An 18,437-nucleotide genomic window follows, 5' to 3' on the forward strand; every position below is an offset into this window, starting at 1 on the left:
CTATGAATATTGCGCATTTTGCTACCAGAAAATCGAGCAGTACTTACACAATGCACTTCTGATAACAGTCCCGAACGTTTAACTTAGTTATTATCATTTTTTTTAGAAACGACGAACTACCGGTGGACTCGTTTTTAGGAAAGACGAATTAGACGGCTACTGATTTGTTGATGATCCCGACACGAGGAGGCAGATTGGCAAATGTCAAAGCGTGTAATACCAAATGCGGCTTTCCACATATGATGACCGAGACCTTGAGAAACGTAATCTGCGGGGGATTTGAACCGTGAGTGAATTTTCCTTGTCGATTAACATAGTTTTAAAATTAATATAGTCTAAGATGTAGCAACTAACCCTAGTATATAGTTCTTTACGCTAATTCCCATTTTTGTGTTTTTGCGATTGAGACAGTGTCTCTTTCGTTGTACATTGTCTATTTGGTTATGCTATCGCTTGTTTCTTTTTTTTATATTAAAGCGGTTTTGTATAATTTTCTACTGTTTTCTGTACATTTCCGTTTTGGATAATGTCATAGCTTTATGAAATTCTCATTTTCATGCATAATTTTTCAAACTGTCCAATAATTTTACAATTTCTCATGCGGAATTTAGAAAACTGTCAGACGGTTTTCACGATTTCTCATGCGGAATTTATAAAACTGTCAGACAATTTCCACGATTTCTCATGCGGAATTTATAAAACTGTCAAAAAAGTTTTCACGAATGTAAAATGTAGTTTAATTCAAAATTTCTTCATAAAATTGGCATGAAAAATACCCAGAGGATTACCATTCAGATCCTCGAGTTCGTAGCTATCACCTAGCACTCTAGTTACGATTGCTGGTACAAATTTTGCTCCTAATTTAGCACAGTAGCCTTTTGATTTGTCTGAAAGTACAGTGTTCTTCTTCATAACTTTTTCCCCTACAATATAAGTTGGTGCTTTCTTATTGGATCTCAAATTGTAGTATTTACTCTGCTTAGCGTATGCTTCGGCCAAGTTACGGCGCACTTCTTGGTAAAGTTTGTCCCTATCATGATCATTTAAATTGGTGTCCGTAATGCTGGCATTAGCAGACCTCATTCTTTCATACTCCCTACCATCTGACACACGGTTTCTGCCAAACGTAAGAAAATAGGGTGAATATTTCGTCGATTCATGAACCGAAGTTCGAATCGCGTTAGCAATATGCTGTAAATTGTCCGACCAATTCTTATGGCTTCCCTTTAGGGTGGCCCTTATAGCGGTTGTTATTACCCTATTGACCCTTTCGGTGTTGTTCACTTGACCCCGTATTGCTGTAATAAATTAGCGAAATGTTTCGAAGTGAATTGGGTACCGTTGTCGGTCAGGATCATTTCCGGTACCCCAAATAATAAAAACACAGCTTGCTCTAGGAATTGCACTAGTGTTTCCGCTGTAGCTTGACGAAATGGCTGTACCAGCACAAATTTCGTAAAAACGTCTGTAAGAACTAAAAGGTAGGTACTACGACCTTTGCCTGATGGGGGAAATGGTCCAACATAGTCCAGCGTAATTAATTGCCAGGGGTGGCCACAAAACTTTTTCTGTGATCCCATGGGTGGAGTAGGATTGAAATTTGTTGTTTTGGATGTTTTACATGACATACACGCCTTGCAAAACGTTTTTGTATCTTTTGCCATATTAGGCCAATAAAATTTCTCTTTCAGCGCATTTAGCGTCTTGTCGTAACCAAGATGCGCTGGTTCGTGAATCGCACGAAGAATTTCATCCTGCTCATGTACAGGTGGATAATATTTCCACTCATATCGTCGATCCGCGAATTTTTTGTTGTCGACAACGAACTTAAAAATCTTACTACCTTTTACCATAAATTGTTTATAATTATTTGGGTCGTTTAAAATCTGTTCTTTGAGATCTTCGTATTATTTGTCAGTAACGGTAAGTATTTCGATTCTGGATAAGAAATCTGCTAAAACATTATCTTTCCCTTTACGATATTGGAGTGTAAAATCGTACGATTGTAATTTTAGTGCCCAACGTAATAGTCTCGAATTTGCGTTGGCAGCTGATAAAGAAAATAACCACGTAATACTCTTAGCGTCCGTTATTTTCTTTTCCACCGATCAAGACTAACTTTTCGCTTAACATTTTGTTTCGTTGTTTAGTTTCCGGTTCGTTATGTCAGTTCGGGTGTCGAGAGCGCGGTTCCCGTACGTCACCAATTATCGTACGCTGAACCGAACCCGAACCGAGAATTAGTAGCTTTCTTTTAGTCCTCGCCCGGTGAATCGGAAAGGTACGTGAAGCCGGGTCGTAAGGGAAAGCGGGCTACTAGTTTGAGGGAACGGTCATTCCGGACGCTCTCGACGGTTTCAAAGCGGAAGCCTTCCGTCCAGCCGCCACTCCCTCCGCACCTTTAGTTCGGCCATTTTGACACAAGCTCACGCCGCCATCGTGTGGAGCTTCGAACGCCCACTGGCAAGCCGCTGGTACCACGACGCCATAGCGACAACTGCGTCACCAGCAACGCCGGAAGAACCGTCGTCTTCGGCACACCGCCGGAAGAACCTTCGTCTTCGGCACACCGCCGGAAGAACCTTCGTCTTCGGCACACCGCCGGAAGAACCTTCGTCTTCGGCACACCGCCGGAAGAACCTCCGTCTTGGGCACACCGCCGGAAAACCTTCGTCTTCGGCGTGCCGCCGGAAAACATCGTCTTCGGCACCCTGCCGGAAAGCCCTCCGTCTTCGGCACCCGCCGGAACCCGTCATCGCTACTAAAAATCCTGCGCAGGTACGTGGAAACTTGAATAATCATGGCCATGAATTAGTTTCCCCCCTAGCTAGTACAAAACCCCGTCCAACCCGAATGAAGTCGTATGAATAAATTTGTTGAATTTGAAGCTCTGAGAGTCAATTGATTTTGTTTCGGCAGTTCCGTGAGAACCTGCTGTTCTCTTTTACGTTTCCGTTATTTCGTTGGTAGATTGCATCTCAGACTTCGATTCCTCTTTTGATTTTGCGTTTATTGTTGAGCGAGCTTAAGTGATTACAAGGGTAATCAGGGCAAGGGATTTTAGGGTGGTTTTCCAGGTAATAGCGGGTGATTTTGACCGTTCGAGGAACCGTTCGAGGATTTCCCCTGAGGAATTGTCTCAAAAATAGTCGGGCAAGTCAACAGACTGGTGGTCTCTCGTACGCGAGACGATTTGCGAACGGTTACATTGGCGCCCAACGTCAAAATTTTCCAGAAAATTTGTTTCTACAGTTGAATCAATTATTTTGAAGTTTTTTTTTTACAGTAGAGTAGAGTGGGGCAAGAGTGCGCGTGGGGTAAGAGTACGTTTTCGATTTTTTGAAGTAATAAAAAAAGAGAAACTAGCAGTACTGCATCAGTTTGACAGGTATTCTGGCCAACTATTATCATGTGTAATTGTAAACGATTTGAATAAACAACAAGGGAGATATGGAGTTTGATAACTTTTTGGTCATTTTGCTAAAAATAATTGGATTTCCGCAACTAGTATTTCATTACCATATATACGTTCAATCAGGTGAACATTATACCATTTCGATAACCTATTGTATAGAGTACTTTATGGTACAGAACACCAATCCGGTTGGTTTTCCAAGAAGTCAAAACCATTACTTGAATAATTTTTGGGACTGTGGGGTAAAAGTACGCAGGAACCGGTGGGGCAAGAGTACGCATATGAATCTTCAAGTTATGATGTCAAACCCGTATCTCTGGCCGAAATAACACTTCTTCCAAAGCGTAAAGATCCACAACTAAGAAAGAGGGACAGAATTTGAAATTATCACAAGTTTTTAGGATAAGTTGAAGTAATTTGGTGTTAGAAAGGACTTAGCGAACAAAGCACTGTAGCGAAATAATAAAATTTTATTAGGACTTGTTGTACACCTAAACATAGTACGTAAACACAATTTCAGCTAAATGATAATTTCATTTAATCAAAAGAAACATTCATAAATTACGCAACGTTTAGCTGGGAGGGGTTGTGAGATGTGTGACGATCCATATAATTTTTAGAGGATTCATACAAATAGTGTAAGATAGGGGGGGAGGGGTGATGAAATAGCCAAATTTTACGTTACGTGATTGGTGGACTTTCTTTAAGGAAAATGCCTTTGTATACGCCACGCGAAACCTGATATATATTTTTACCTCTGTAGTTTTTATATAAAAGTGGTAAGTGGTAAAAAACAATGGTTTTTCGTATGAAAGAGCACATTTTTAGGACTCCCTCCCCCTTTAAGAGTTACGTAATATTTGAACATTCCCTAATATATGCTAATTAAACATCAATTAAATGTTATTAACTCTTATTTGTGTTAATATATACTTAAAGCACATGATTGGATAAATGCGTACTCTTACCCCACCCGATGCGCACTTTTACCCCACCGGTGGGGTAAGAGTGCGTTTTTCACTTGTCTTGCAATAAGGGTTCTACTAAAACGAATCTCAATAGTTTCAATATTTTTTCCACTGGGTAACATAAAGGAAGAGTATATGAATCGTCGACACTGATTTAATATGCAGAAGCTTGCTTCATAAGGGCCACATGATCGATTGAAAACTAAGTGCGTACTCTTGCCCCACTCTACTCTATCTTGAATTTGAAATTAGTTGTAAGTTGATTGGAATTTGATAGGTATTGGCACGGTACGACACAGAAACGCTAGTCACGGTTCTTTCAGCAACTACACTTTATTCGACAGTATGCTTTAAAGCTAATTGATAAATTGGATTAGGATCTGTAAATTGGAACTAATTATTTGAAAATACTCACAATTCTGTGACTCTTGTTTTTCTACCAAACGCTCTCTATAATCGTATAACCGTCCTGTATGTAAGGTCCCGAGCAGTCTGTACACCTAGTATTCGTTAGTTCATTAGTCATAGTTATAATTTTCTTTAGATCTATTAGTTACTTACAGGGGGGAGCTCACAGGAAATTATTAAAGGGTCTTAATTCATTGATCATCCGACAACGGGACTGATAATTTTATCTAACCTAGGAAATTTTATATGTTTCATAATAAGCGAATTCATAGGGTTTAATGTTATTTGCATGATAGACTCACTAATTTAGTAACAAAGAATTCACTAGTCTTAATCAAGAATCTACTGGTTTTATAACTGTAACATATTTTACGATAGCAAGAAATAATAAGGAAATAAATCAAACTTTTCTGCATATCATTCACGGATCACATTTTCCATGTCAACATTCTATTTGACGTTTTGTTCTTAACAATCATGCCGGCCAATCGATTGTAGACTGGCTATCCGTCAGATCTCCAGCATCCCTGTGAAGAATTTCAGCAACGGTCGTAACGCCTCCCGCAACATTCCCCTCTTCGTAATACTGCTCTGGTTCAGCAGGATTACTCACCGGAAGTACATGAAGTATCGCGAGCTTTGCTACTGGACGGCGTAGAACCCCTGTGTTGGTCTGAACGTCTACCTGTCGAATGCGTCCATCTCTTCCTTGGATGACCTTTAACACCTTGCCACGAGGCCATTGATTTCTTGTTGATTCGCCTACGATGAACACCAGATCTCCTACTTCAATAGGTTTCACCTCTTCGTGCCATTTGGTACGCCGTGTCAAAATCGGCAGATATTCCCTTATCCACCTCTTCCAGAATTGATCCAGTATATATCGACACAAGTTCCATCCGTTACGCAAGGCTTCGCTTTCTGTAGCAGGCATTTTCTCCGGTTGCTTGACTCCATTTGAGCTTAGAAGGATGAAATGATTTGGAGTTAAGGCTTCCTGATCAGAGGTCTCCAGAGGCACGTACGTCAGCGGTCTTGAGTTGACCATTGACTCCGCATCACACAATACAGTCTGGAAAACCTCTTCTGATGGCGCTCGGAACTGATTGATGGACTCCATAGCTGTTTTAACTGCTCTTACCATCCTCTCCCACGCACCGCCCATGTGCGGTGAGGAAGGTGGGATGAAGAACCAACGCGTATTAGTGTCAGTGAAGCTCTCGGCCAGTTCTTTATTCATAGCATTTATTTGGCTGGCGAGCTCCCGGCTAGCACCAACAAAATTTGTTCCATTGTCAGTATAGATTTGTGTCGGAGATCCCCGACGTGCGATGAATCGTCTCAGTGCTAATTTGCAGGATTCCGTTGAAAGAGAAGCGACCACCTCCAGATGAACTGCTCTGATCACCAAGCACGTAAAGAGTGCTACCCAGCGCTTTACTTGACTACGCCCTATCTTAATCATATATGGACCAAAATAGTCAATTCCAACCAACGAGAATGGTCGGACGAATGGAGTAACACGTGCTTCCGGTAGAGGAGCCATCCTCGGTATTACAGGGCGAGCTTTATGCACAGTGCACCACTGACACTTTCTTGATACCTTACGCACTACCGTTCGAAGAGCGGAAATATGATACCGTTGGCGAATTTCATTTACCACAGTTTCGCTGTTGAGGTGGCCAAATCGTCTGTGATACCAGTCTACCAAAAGCTCTGTAACACGATGGTTTTTAGGAAGGATTACTGGAAACTTCGCGTCATACGTAGCCAATTTAGAAGCTTCTGTCCTGCCTTCCATGCGAATGACCCCGAAATCATCCAGAAATGGAGATAATTGACGAAGTACGCTGCTTTTCTCGAGTTTTAGTAGCTCTCCGCTCGACGCTTTATTTGTTTCAAGAACAACTTTCTCTTCAGCAAATTCTTTCGCCTGCGCTAGCCGCCATAACGCTCTTTCTGCTCGAATAAGATCCTTTTGCTGTATGCTACCACCGGCCGGCTTGGCATCTTGCTTGCCTACCATTGCGCAACGATCTACGAACGAATAAATATATGCTGTAGCGCGGAGCATTCGTTCCCATTTAGAGAACCGCTCGCAGTCGATTAACGGTTGTACCAACTGCACACGATGTATGTGGATAGCACGAATTTCTTCATTAGTATTTGGTAACGGCGCATTTTGCTGTGGCCATTCACTCTCCGGTCGAAGCAAGAAATCAGGTCCAGTAAACCAACGGCTATCGGGATGGAAACATGGACCTTTACCCCATTTTGTGGCCTCGTCCGCAACGTTGAGTTTGGTGGGAATCCAACGCCATTCCTCTGCTTGTGTGTCTTCTAAGATTTCACCTATGCGAACTGCTACATATTGACGATACTTCCTAGCGTCTGAACTTATCCATGAAAGGACGGTTCTGGAGTCACTCCACAGAAATCTGCGACTGATGGGAAGTGTGTGATAATCTGCGATAGACTTTGCTATGCGGCTTCCAATAACCGCCGCTTGGAGCTCTAATCGTGGGATTGACAGCGGCTTTAAAGGAGCTACTTTAGCTTTCGATGCTACCAATGCGCATCGCGGATGTCCACGGTCCATGATCCGAAAGTAGGCAACACATGCGTAAGCAGACTCGCTCGCATCCACAAATACATGGAGCTCCAAAGTTTGTAGACAATCCTGGTCGTATCTGGGGAAATAGCAACGAGAAATCTTGATCTGGGTTAATTTAGAGAGTAGTTCGATCCATCGTTCCCATTGCTGCAGGATGCTAGCTGGTATAGCGTCGTCCCATCCAATTTGAGCCCTCCATAGGTCTTGAATAATCAATTTACCATGGATAAGCAGATTTGATATTAAACCTAGCGGATCGAACACACTCATCACGAATCTCAGGATACTTCGTTTTGTCGTAACGACTTTCGTTGACACTGAATATTCCAACTCGTTCGGCAGTTTCACGGAGTACACGAAGACATCCTCGTCGGGAATCCATGCCATCCCCAGGACGCGCTCAATATGCTTATCTTTATCGACGTTAAAATCCTTCCTCATATCTGCTGCACATTCTCCCAAAATCTGTAATACCTTCAACGAATTCGATCGCCAGTTTCGCAGTTCGAATCCGGCTTTGCTCTGAATCTTCCGCACATCCAAAGCCAGTTTCGCCAAATCTTCTTCTGTGTCACGACTGTCCAGAAAATCATCCACATAGTGGTTCTCAACCACCGCTTTGGCTGCTTCAGGTAGTTGTTCTTTCCACTCCTCTGCATTTGTGTTCTTTACGTAGTTCGCCGAGCATGGCGAACAGGTGGAACCAAAAATAGCTACATCCATCACGAATATATCTGGCTTCTGCGATGGATCATTCCTGTAGAGAAACCGTTGTACTTGACGATCCGCTCTTTTAATCTTTATTTGGTGATACATTTCACGGATGTCACCTGCAATCGCCACTTGTCGCTGGCGGAAACGACACAATACCGCTGGCAATGATGTTAGAAGATCTGGGCCTTTTAGCAGCATGTCGTTCAGGGACACTCCGTCCACCTTGGCTGCCGCGTCCCAAATTATACGCACCTTACCTGGTTTACGTGGATTCGTTACCACTCCGAGAGGAAGGTACCAGGTTCGATTTGGTCACTTTCTTCAGCTCCTCAGCGCCTGCTTTGTGGGCGTAGCCTTTGCTCTGGTATTCTAAAATCTGTCTGTCTACATTCAATTTCAGCTCCGGGTGTTTACGCAGCTTTCTTTCGAGGCAGATTAGACGACGCTCCGCCATTTTATAGCTTGACGGTAATTTGACGATATCATACCGCCACAATAAACCAGTTTCGTAACGACTATCAGTACGTATAGTCGTTTGTTGTAGAATTTCTTTCGCTCTTCGATCGTCGTCCGCTTCTGGGCCACGTGTTACAGACACTCCTAGGTTCTCTACCACAAAGTACTCCTTCACCAGATCGTGTAACTGGTTTTCTTCTGTGCTTCTGCAAATATGCAAAACAGGGATGATCCTATCCAGCTTTTTGTTGTCGATACTACCGAAGACCGTCCAACCCAATCGAGTTTTCGCTGCCACTGGTCCGTTAAAACCTCCTTCGCGTATCTTGAGAGGAAGCGATAACTTAATGTTATCCAATCCAATCAGAATTCCCGGAACTGCTCCTTCGTAGCTTTTGATCGGTAACCCAGCCAAATACGGGTACTTTGATGACAACTCTCCATAATGCATAGTCTGTACGGGAAGATCCAACTGACCCAGAAAGAAAAGTTTTCTTACTTCGTTCCCCCGAGATATTCAAATTTACCAACCGAGAATCTGCTTCGTGTCGCGTAACCTTCGCTGTCCAGGTTAAGCAAAGTGGCTGTAACTCCCCTTCTAAGTTCAAACGATTTGCAAGCTCTTTATCGATCAGCGTTGAAGATGAACCTTCATCAAGGAAGGCATAGGTGGATATTTGAACGCCATTGCCATATAAAACTACCGGAATTATTCGGAATACCGTGGAGCGTTGAGTTCGACGGTGAATGTTGACGATGGCGTCCTGTTTTGACCGCGCTCCAGAACTTTCAGCGCATGTTGTTTTAAAGGTGGTTGTTTGGTTTGGGTGTAACGATGGATGATGTTTTTTTGTGCAATCTTCAACTCCACAGATGCGCGTGGACTTGCATAACCACCTTCCGTGTGGTACCAAACAGGTGCTGCAAAGCTGGTGGGTTTCGACGACTTTCAGACGATTACCTAGCGTTAAAGTTCTGAACTTGCTGCAATCTTTGATGCGATGTTTTACGCTCTGACAAACATAGCAAGGTCTCTCCAAATGTTCTACTTTCTTGTCCTGCTGTCCGAACTTTCTTGGCTCACCAGTTACATGCGTGTTGATGAATGCTCTTTCTTTCCTCTGCTTCTCGATAGCAGTGATTCTATTTCCATCGAAATCGCTGAAGTGTGCCACATCACTCGCGGCTGACGTAATTGCACTCATATAGTCGCAAAACGTTCCCAAGTCGACAGGTCCCATATTTCTTTTATATAGGGCCCAATCAAGCCGAATGTTCGGTGGCAACTTATCCACTAGCTCTTGAAGGAGAGTTGGATTAGTTAGGTGAGATTGTTGGTTGGCGGCAGTGAGATGGCCAACTAGGTTCTGTACAACTAGACCAAAATTGACCAACGTCTCAAGTCTTTCAGCCTTCGGAGTAGGGACACCACGCACCTTGCTTAGCAGCGACTGAACTAAACGTTCTGGGCTCCCGAACAACGTTTGAAGAGTTTCTATTACTTTCGGGACCGATGAAGGTAACAAGAGATTACACCGCACAGCCTCTAGTGCTTTGCCCTTGAGGCATTTTTGCAGCCTCATCAAATTCTCCGCTTGCGAATAACCACACATTGCTGTAGAATTTTTAAAACTACTTATAAATAGTGGCCATTCCTCGGGGTTACCATTGAAAGTTGGAAGCTCCTTGGGTACAACCTGCCTGGCGGACAACTGTTGTTGAAATTGCCCCCACATCGCTTGCTGATTCTGTAGCTGCTCCAGATGATTGACATATGATTGAGGCTGTTGGTGTTGTGGAAGGTGATACGGCAATGAACGGTGTGTCATCGATGATATTACGCTATCTGGATCGAGGGGTGGAGGAAGTGGTGGAGTATATGATGGTGATCGGAACACTGATGGTGGTTGTGACCGTTCTTCTGTTTCATCACACACATCGGATCTCGTTGTATGAGCATGTGTATGCAATGGATGAATTGCAGATCGCATCGTCGTTGGCTGCTGCGATCGTGAGCGATCTAACGAACAATGGATAGATGTCTCTTTGAGCGCCGGCAACAGCTGCGACGAGGGGGGTATCATAGTCTGCATCGAAGTTTGCGCCACATGTGGTACTTGCGATGTAGTCGATTGTAGCAAATCGCAATTTGATGGAACGTTTTCTGATGCGAGAGAAGTAGGTACATATTCTGCTGTTGGCCTCGTTATTGGTTCCGAGAAGAGAAATGTAGGTAGACGAGGTCGAGGAACTACTTTTGGCAGTATTGATAACTGCCGCTTGGGTTTTGTGTATCCCGATTGCATATACACAGGTTGTGTTATTACCGGTTGTAACAACATAGGATGTGTGTGTAACGGATTGTTTCTTGTCACCGATCTAGCTTCATCACACGATCGAACGGGAGTAGATGCAGTTATCGGGTCCCTAACGCCTTCCATTGATCTCATAGCTTCAGTGCCAGCATTGTCAGCGAATAATTCACTCACCGGCGGGGGTTTGGCTCCGGTTCTTGTTTCCACACTATATAGATTTGATTTGCGCACTGTTCCCGTATATTTCTTTAGCATTCCTCCATGAGGCCCGCCCAACTCAGTACCGATCGTAATCGGCGGAAACATCTCCTCAACCTGAACTGGTGCTATGTTTTTCCTGAAGCTTCATCGAGTCCCTCAACCCACTCCTGAACATGGTTGTTTCGAGATAGTCGACTACGGCGACTCTTTCGACTTTTTTCCTCCTCATCCTCGGCTTCAGCAATAAGTAAGGCATACTTTTCGTCGAGATACCTTTTGTCCAATGCAGCCTTTGCTGCAAGCGCTTTCTCTTGAAGAGCACGTTCATGTTCCTGCCGCTCCTGAATCAACTTTTCTTGTGCTAATTTCTCCTCTTCCAATTTTTTTAGCTGCAATTGAGCTCTTGTCGACCTAGATGAGCTGCTCGTTCTCCCGGATATAGAAGCACCACTGAATGCTGTCATCAGAACACAATCGTCGCATGTCCACCTACCTTCGAAGCCATCAGCCAACTCCGCACACGTACTATGATACCAGCGAAGACATCTCTCGCAAGCTATCATTTCTGCTACGCGGTTGGAGTTTTTGCACCTTTCACAATTGTTCCGAGGCCCCTCAGCATTGGCTTTCGCAGCAGCTCGCGTTGTAGTGGGCATCATGAATTCGTCCTTCAAACAACCTTCGTAATCTTACAATCCAGTTCTCGCAGCGTGAATTCGTCGAGTAGAATTCTTTAAAGATTTATTGGCACGGTACGACACAGAAACGCTAGTCACGGTTCTTTCAGCAACTACACTTTATTCGACAGTATGCTTTAAAGCTAATTGATAAATTGGATTAGGATCTGTAAATTGGAACTAATTATTTGAAAATACTCACAATTCTGTGACTCTTGTTTTTCTACCAAACGCGCTCTATAATCGTATAACCGTCCTGTATGTAAGGTCCCGAGCAGTCTGTACACCTAGTATTCGTTAGTTCATTAGTCATAGTTATAATTTTCTTTAGATCTATTAGTTACTTACAGGGGGGAGCTCACAGGAAATTATTAAAGGGTCTTAATTCATTGATCATCCGACAACGGGACTGATAATTTTATCTAACCTAGGAAATTTTATATGTTTCATAATAAGCGAATTCATAGGGTTTAATGTTATTTGCATGATAGACTCACTAATTTAGTAACAAAGAATTCACTAGTCTTAATCAAGAATCTACTGGTTTTATAACTGTAACATATTTTACGATAGCAAGAAATAATAAGGAAATAAATCAAACTTTTCTGCATATCATTCACGGATCACATTTTCCATGTCAACATTCTATTTGACGTTTTGTTCTTAACAATCATGCCGGCCAATCGATTGTAGACTGGCTATCCGTCAGATCTCCAGCATCCCTGTGAAGAATTTCAGCAACGGTCGTAACGCCTCCCGCAACAAGGTTTATTTTAGATTTATAGTGAATTGAATTTCTACGATTAACAGTTGAATTACGAGGATTGAAAGTGAGTTTTTCAATTTAGATTAGTTGAATTTTTTTGTAGTTTAAGTTGAATTTGGATAAAACTCACTATGAGTGGTCCGTATATTTTACCCGAGGCAGAGCATTTGCTTGGGGAGGAAGTTGATTTTGATCTAAAGCTGAGAGGTCAGATAGTCGATCGCAGAGAGACTTTAGAAGATCGACAAAGATTCCTTCGAAGGCTATTGATGGAGGAGAAAAAGGCTAAAACGGAGCGAAAAGGGAAACATCTTTTTAAAGATGAAATCGATCTTATTAGGGAAAAAGTAGAAGCGATCTCAGCCAGTTTAAGTAAACGATTAGATCGAGTGTTAGTCTCGAGATTACGTCATTATCTTATACGGGCACATAGTGCCGTTGTTCAAGATGAAGCTGAGAAACAGGACAAACGAGAAATTTGCCAGCAGATAGAGGAGATATTGAAGAGTTTCGAACTTAAAGTGTATATGGGTTCAGAGGAACCATTGAAGGAGGATAGGAAAGATCAGAAGATTTCAAAAACTAAAGTAGGTGAAGAGAGAGGCACAAAAAGTGCGGAAGAAGAGAAGAGTGGAAATAGGAAAGAGGGAAATAACGAAGAGAAATCAGAAAGCGAAATAGATGAAAAAGCGGCTGAGAAGCAGAGAGAATTAGAGGAAGAGTGGAAGGAATTCATACTATGGAAACAAGATAAGATTTTTAATGATGCAAAGAAAAAGAGTGAGAACGATAAAGCCAAAATGTTAGAAGCAGACAAGGAGAGGCAACGGAAACAGAACGTTGATAAGAGGCCACCGGAGAGTACTAAGAGCCGGAAATCTCGTTCTGACTATAGACAGGAAGATGAAGTTAGTAAAAGTGAGACTGAAGAAAGCAGTGACGGAAGGTCGCCGGAGCGCAATAAGAGCCAGAAGTCACGAAACGAGAAAGAAAAGAAGAAAGACAGTCATAGGCCCAGATAACACAAGATCGTATATGATGCCATATAAGATGCTAAAGTGGAGGCGATATAGGTTCTTTCCCATACAACATGTACGTATATCACCTCCACTCTAGCATATTATGTTGCATCATATACGATTTTGTGTTGGCTGGGGGGTTGACCGACGGCCGCCGAAGAGCGAGAAGAGCCGGAAGTCACATAGAGAACTTGAACGGACAGAGAAGTACGATAGACGGCCGCCGGAGAGCAGTAAGAGCCGGAAGTCGCGAAGAAGCGTTAGCAGGGAAATGAAAAGAAGAAACAAAAGATACAGTTCAGATAGCAGTTTAGAAAGAAGTGAGAATGAGAAATCTAAAAGGAGGTCAAGCAAATATAATCAGAGTGAGTCAACAGATGAATGGGAAACAGAGAAAAATCACAGATCAGGAAGGTCGAAAGATCGAATGCGAAACACCGGGCGAAGACATCGTTGAAGATCACTGTCATCTTCAAGTTCGGAATACAGTAGAAAACATTACAGGAAATCACGAGTAGAAAATTTGGATTTGAATTTTTCAGGAGACGGCAGGTCGATTCAGGTAGAAGATTTTCTGAATAGAATTCAAAAGTTAGCACGACATGAGGGAGTTTCCAAAGATGAACTTCTGATGAATATTCATCGTAGATTAAAGGGTGAAGCGTATGATTGGTGGTTTACTAGGGAAGCGCACCTCACAAGCTGGAAAAGGTTTGAAAACGAAATCCGTTTCAGATATGGTAATCCAAACAGAGATCGAGGAATCAGGGCTCAAATTAGAGAATTAAAGCAAAGGAAGGGCGAAACTTTCATTTGCTTATGTAACAGAGGTGGAAAAGTTAAACCAGTGTATGCACCGTCCGTTTTCGTCAAGAACTTTATTCGAGCTGATTTGGGAAAATATGCGCCCTCATTACCGCTCAAAATTATCTGTTCTAGAGATAGATGATTTAGAGGATCTAATTGAAATCAATCACAAGATTGATGCCAATGATCCAGGATTTTACAGACCGAATCAGGAAAACAGAAATGATCTGCATCACCTCGAGGTCGAGAGTGATTATTCGAGTCATGAAGAGGCCGTGAACGCGTTGAAGTCCAACCAACGGGGTGATAAACAAGTCACATCAAAGCCTCAAGGTCCACAGCAGCAAAAACCAGCAACATCCGAGAATCGTTTCCAAAGGCAACAAGAGCGGCTGCCGAATGCAAGCTCTACAGTAGTTTGCTGGAATTGCAGAAGAACGGGTCACATCTTCAGAGACTGCAAAGCCCCAAAACAAATATTCTGCTATGCATGTGGAAACATGGGAAAAACTACCAGAAATTGTAATAATAATCACACATTTCCAATTCGACGGGTAAATAATCCGTCAACAAACTGATTGCGGGGTGTTTGAAGGGGAATCCAGGCACTTCGCAAGTTAAAGGAATTCCCGCAGGCAATAATTTAGGACAATTTAAAAACTCTATTCTTCAGATTAAAGTTGATCCAAGTGCGTGTCCGCACATTAAGGTCGATATACTAGGGACAGAGGTCGTAGCACTGCTAGATTCTGGCGCAGGACTCAGTGTCATGAGCACTCTTAACATTATAGAGTCTCATGGGCTTAAGATTTTGAAATCTAATGTTAGGATCTGTACCGCCGACGATACAGAACATGTATGTTTAGGTTACGTGAATGTACCTTACAGGCTTGGTTGTGAAACCAGAGTGGTTCCAACACTAATAGTTCCAGGAATTAAAAAACCTCTAATTTTGGGCATGAATTTTTGGAAAGCCTTCCAAATTCGGCCTATGATAACTTCCCAGAATCGCATTGAAGAGCTAGAGTTGACATGGACATCTGATTTGACAGAGAAATCCGTGATCAATTACCTGAGGATCGAGGATGGGTTGATCGAAGAAAATAAAGTCATTAATCTCTCTGTACATTTAATGGATACTTTAGAAACACCTCAAATTTTGTATGGTCAACCAGAAGTAGATGAATCATTGGACATTCCTACTTTGGATTTGCCCAGTAATCCAGGGGAAGCTATTGACAATATTGAGACGGAGCATGAGCTGTCTCCAGCCCAGAGAGACCAACTACAGGAGGTTCTCCGTGGGTTTGATTGTACCAGCCAAGGACGTCTTGGCAGAACTACTTTGATAGAACATGAAATTGAAGTAATTGAAGGTACGAAGATGAGGGAACTACCTATGTACCGTTATTCTCCCCATATCTGGGAGAAAATCGAGAAGGAACTGGAGAGATGGAAGGAATTGGACGTAATAGAGGAATGTGTGACAGAATTTTCTAGTCCTTTGGTTCCTGTGAAAAAGGCCAATGGGAAGATACGGGTGTGCCTCGACTCTAGAAGGGTAAACACCATTACCAAGAAAGACGCATACCCGATGCGCAACATGAGTGAAATCTTTCACCGGCTTAAAAAGGCCAAATATTTTAGCGTCGTTGATTTGAAAGACGCATATTTTCAAATACCACTAAAGGAAAATTCGCGCAATTATACTGCATTTCGTACCCCAAAGGACTATTCAGGTTCAAGGTGGTACCATTTGGCCTCAAAAATGCCTTTTACTATGACGAGGTTGATGAACCTCGCCATCGGTTTTGATTTAGAACCTAAAGTTTTTATATATCTAGACGATATAATAATTATCAGTGAGACGTTTGAAGAGCATTTGCTTCTCCTGAAAGAAGTGGCCGCTAGGCTAAGAAATGCGGGTCTCACAATCTCGGTTGAAAAAAGCCGGTTCTGTCGGAAACAGGTGCGCTATTTGGGCTATTTGCTTACCGAAAATGGTCTAAGCATTGAAAGTTGTAAGCTAGAACCAATATTGAATTATCCTAGGCCAAAGACCATAAGGGAGGTCAGGAGATTGATGGGACTAATGGGATTTTACCAGAATGTCATACCACGCTATAGCCACCTGACAGCACCAATCACCGATTTATTAAAGAAATCAAAAAAATTTAAATGGTCTGAAGAAGCGGAAGAGGCTCTGTCACAATTGAAGGCAGTCCTCACTTCAGCACCAGTGTTAGGTAATCCAGATTATACTAGACCATTCATTATTGAAACGGATGCTTCACAATTAGCAGTGGGTGCGGCTTTGCTACAAGAATTTGACGAAGGTAAACGGATTATAGGATACTTTAGTAAAAAACTTTCGAGCACCCAACGCAAGTATTCAGCAACTGAGAGAGAATGTTTAGGAGTTCTACTCGCTTGTAACCGTTCGCAAATCGTCTGAGGGAATTATTTAAACTTTGGTGGCTTTAGCGCCACTCTCGCGTACGAGAGACCACCAGTCCACCAGTTGACTTGCCCGACTATTTTTGAGACAATTCCTCAGGGGAAATCCTCGAACGGTTGCTGGCTGAATTTTCAAAATCACCCGCTATTACCTGGAAAACCACCCTAAAATCCCTTGCCCTGATTACCCTTGTAATTAGAGGTGTGCGCCGGTCCAATATTCATCGGCGGCGGCGTTTGTCAGAATTTTGGTCGGCGGCGGCGGCGTTTTCGGCGTCACGCCGATAGCCATTTTAGCCGGCGGCGGCGGCGGCGTGCATCGGCGTGGCGTTTTTTTTTTATCACGTCCCTTAATTTTTTTGCCTTTTTCCTAAATATTTATTTGGAAATTATTTAGGACAAATCAAGCATCCGAAAGATATTCAATTTGCAAAAAAAACTAACCACGATGGAGGTTTCTACTCTGATGGCTTTTCCGCAAATGTGACCTTTAAGTGGTCTTGTTGTGTAGGGGTTATCACGCCCTGAGACGAGACCTGCAAAGAGGAAAAAATGTAACTTCAGCTGCTGCCAGTCAACTGCTGTCACGAACTGTCAGGTGCAACCAGCAGCTTTTTGAGTGAAAGTATTGGTATCCCAAATAAAATATTCTACATCATTTTTTTTTACCAAGACTTTTTACTTTAACGAGTATTCCAAACCTTCCGTTTAGCTTGTTAATAATCAGTAATAAACCTGTGTTTTGTTCCCGGTATAAAAATCCTTATGAAAATGAATTAACTATTTCGTGAATTGGATACACTTTTATTGTGCTCAGAAGGGTCCACCTGGGGCTTAGGTGAAACAGTCAAGTAAACAGTTGAAACTCGATGGTCAACTGTGATGAAAAGAAGAACAAGTGTCAAAACAAGAGAAAAGAAGCAGCGTCTTTACAGGTCTCGTCTCAGGATTTGACGAATCTGATAGTACTGTCACGCAAACCAATAACATCAACTGGTAGCAGAAGCCTTCACCTACGTATTGATGGTGTTGGTTTGCGTAGGAGTGCTCTCAGATTCGTCAAATCGACGTTCGAATCTTTGTTTACGGAAGCAGATAAGTCGTTTTGAAAATTTGGAATTGAATTCAATAGACCAGTGCATGATGACGTAGGTTGACAGTTTACAGAGCTTGTTTACAGGGACTTAGTCTCTGGAGTAGCTTCCGGAAAAACTGTTTTGCGATTAATTAAGAATATTGATGTCTGCTGTGGTTGATTTATGGTAGGAATCAAAGCATATTACTAGAATATTCGGATCAAAATGATTTTGAATGGAAATTACGGATTTTTATTTCCAGCCGATCGATTTTAATTCTAACACCTTGTAAACAAGCTCTGTGAACTGTCAAATAATTGAGGTTAAGTCAAGATCTTGCATTGGTCTATTGGGTTCTGTCTGCAGCGCCTGAACGTAACCTTAATCAAGTGACAGTTTAGAGTTCTTTCACAAATTACGTAACGCTTTAGGGGGAGACAGTTAGCCCATATATTTTTTGTCAAATTTGCCGTTTCCGTCGCCGTTCCGTTGTATTGCGTTTGGGGCTTTACGATTCATACAAAAAAATTAAACCTGTCATACA

At 42.5% G+C, this 18,437-nt stretch overlaps 2 protein-coding genes across 2 annotated transcripts; one reads left to right on the plus strand and one right to left on the minus strand.

Annotated features, from left to right (window-relative positions):
* Positions 1-5,266: 5,266 nt before the first annotated feature.
* On the minus strand, positions 5,267-8,317 carry LOC134209590 (uncharacterized). Its single transcript, XM_062685588.1, has one exon. The coding sequence runs from the start codon at positions 8,315-8,317 to the stop codon at positions 5,267-5,269; it is 3,051 nt and encodes a 1,016-aa protein (XP_062541572.1).
* Positions 8,318-12,665: 4,348 nt separating this feature from the next.
* Positions 12,666-13,556, plus strand: LOC134209591 (splicing regulatory glutamine/lysine-rich protein 1-like). Its single transcript, XM_062685589.1, has one exon. It carries the CDS (start codon positions 12,666-12,668, stop codon positions 13,554-13,556), a length of 891 nt encoding a protein of 296 aa, XP_062541573.1.
* The last annotated feature ends 4,881 nt before the right edge of the window (positions 13,557-18,437 follow it).

Source organism: Armigeres subalbatus, chromosome 2 (genome assembly GCF_024139115.2).
Source record: "Armigeres subalbatus isolate Guangzhou_Male chromosome 2, GZ_Asu_2, whole genome shotgun sequence".
Classification (NCBI taxonomy): Eukaryota; Metazoa; Arthropoda; class Insecta; order Diptera; family Culicidae; genus Armigeres; species Armigeres subalbatus.